Source organism: Medicago sativa, chromosome 1 (assembly GCF_051527215.1).
Source record: "Medicago sativa cultivar Bolivia chromosome 1, Bolivia_mono, whole genome shotgun sequence".
In the NCBI taxonomy this organism is placed as follows: domain Eukaryota; kingdom Viridiplantae; phylum Streptophyta; class Magnoliopsida; order Fabales; family Fabaceae; genus Medicago; species Medicago sativa.
The window spans coordinates 75,783,932-75,786,199 of record NC_140749.1 but is presented as its reverse complement, the minus strand read 5'-3'; the positions used below and the strand labels follow the sequence as shown (position 1 = coordinate 75,786,199).

At 33.5% G+C, this 2,268-nt stretch overlaps 1 protein-coding gene across 1 annotated transcript; it reads right to left on the bottom strand.

The window, feature by feature from the left end:
- Positions 1–371: 371 nt before the first annotated feature.
- On the bottom strand, positions 372–1,103 carry LOC146957468 (uncharacterized). The gene is made up of 2 exons (XM_085750595.1): positions 880–1,103; positions 372–786 (listed from the first exon to the last, which is right to left on the bottom strand). Exons 1-2 carry the CDS (start codon positions 1,101–1,103, stop codon positions 372–374), a joined length of 639 nt encoding a protein of 212 aa, XP_085606721.1.
- Between the last annotated feature and the right edge of the window lie 1,165 nt (positions 1,104–2,268).

Sequence of the window (2,268 nt, the reverse complement as noted above, 5' to 3'; positions counted from 1 at the left end):
AAATAAAGAAGGTTTTAAAGGTTAGGATTGAAAAACATGAGAAAGATTGAAGAAAAAATTGAGAGAATTCATTCCGCTACAATTAATAAGTCCACCAACCTTAAAAAATGTACTCCCTCCGTCCCATATTATAAGAAAAATAAAACCACACTTATTAAGAAAACTAAAACATAGTAGTTTGTAACATAGTTTTTTGTGTTATCTTTAAAATAAGCTTTATAGGAAGATGTAAAAACAATTTTTATTGGTAGTTGATTATAGAGAAAATGAAAAAGAGAGCAAATTGAATGCACTTTGCATTTAATTTTCCTTTGGAAAAAATAATTTTTTGAAAAAACATAATTTTTTTTTTTGAAGTGAAACAACTTTCATTAAACAGAAGCTGGAACACAACCATCATTGATACAAGGAGCAACATAACTAGCTGCATTAACAAACAAATGTGTTGGGACATACCTCATCCACACACTAAAGCTAAACATGAAAACTAAGTCAACCAAGATTTGATACATAGAACACAAATACACAGAGCCAAATCCTTTCCCATCCTTAGATCCAAACAACCATGCCAAATTCTTCCACATATGATCTATGGCAAAGTTGAAAAGAGAGTCCAAAGTCTTTAAATCTATCCAGCTACGGATCATTTCTTTGACTTCTGCAAGCACGGTTCGACTATAAATGGTCTCGAATTTGTCCAAAGTATTCACATGCCTAGAATCAATTTGTTTGGTGGTGAGGATGTTGAGATCGGTGGGTGCCACAAGTAGTTTTGCAATCAAAATTCTGTTCCAGCAAGTTAAGCTCCATTAGGACATTTCTTCAAACACCATGAAGACATACTTAAAACAAAATAAAATTAACAATAAAACACAAAACAAACCATTAAAAGAGTGGACCAGAGAAACATCAGCAAGCAAGAGATCTAGGTCGTATCCTAGCCATGGTGGTTTTGGTGGAGGGCGGGTGGGTGTCAACCATGAAGGTGAGGGAGCAGCCATGAGGGAGAGAGCTTGAAACACTGTTTTCAGATTTGAGATGGGGGAGACAAACATGGCAACCATTTCACTGTTTTGTGGTGGTGGCTCGGGTGGTGGTCGCATAGGCGGAAAGGAAGACTTAGCGGCGGCTCGTGGTGGAGAAAGGAGATCATTGCTGAGTGAGAAAAATTCTAAAAAAGGATGAAGAGATAGATGAGAGGAAATGAGGATGCTCCTACTACAAGAGGAGGGAAATACCACCAAAGAGGTGGGGGAAGAAACCCACCATGAAGGTGGGGGGTGGCCACCAAACCCTAAGATTTGGGGGGGCATTTTCTAGAGAGAAGGGAGAGCCTCTCTCTCTAGATTTTTACCTGAGACCTTGAAAAAACATAATTAAATATGATAAAAGTTGGTCTTTTTTGCTTATAATTTGGGACAAAGAAAATGAGTTTTTTTGTTTATAATTCAGGACGGAGGGAGCATCTAACTTAAAAATTAAAATTTTGATCAACACCAATAAGAGTGCTCATTCCCACATAAAAGGACCCCCTCGTAAATTGAATGCTCTATTTCTTTTAAAGTTTAGAGAAAATCTGAATTGTACTTTATCCCTTCTAATTCTATAGTTATTTTAAATTTTTTATTCTTTTTAGTCAAGTAGTTTAATGACTAAATCATATACTTTTTAAAGTGTGGATGTGGAGGAGTGATGACGTCAGGATTCGAACCCCAACGTTGCAAATAATATCTGTTGTAACTATCAACTAAGATTCAACTAAGATACATTTCCTATTCTAAATAAAAAGAGTAGCATTCTTTAAGAAAAAATAAGAGGAATATTCTTCAATATTTTTTTGATAAAGGGATATTCTTTAATATTGTCTCTAGTATTATTTTGTTAAATGAAATTCATAGAGATCCTCTTATTTGTGGAAATGAATCTCAAATAAAGTGATGAAGATTTGACTCAACAAGAGAAAAAATATTAAAATCTTGTTTATGGAAATGAATCTCAAATAAAGTGATGAAGATTTGACTCAAATGGAGAAAAAAAATATTAAAGTAAGTGTTGTTATTATTCTTATCTTTTTGGTACAAGCTATTACTTATTTATTTTTTGTTGCAATTATTTTTCTTATCTTCAAAACACTATGTTTCTTTGACATGTGTATAGAAAGGGTCTTGTTAACCGATGTCTTAGGGGCATCAGTTAAAGAATCTAAAAATATTACTTGAAAATATAAGATGTGGTTTTTCATTAAATAATAATTACACCACTTTTTAA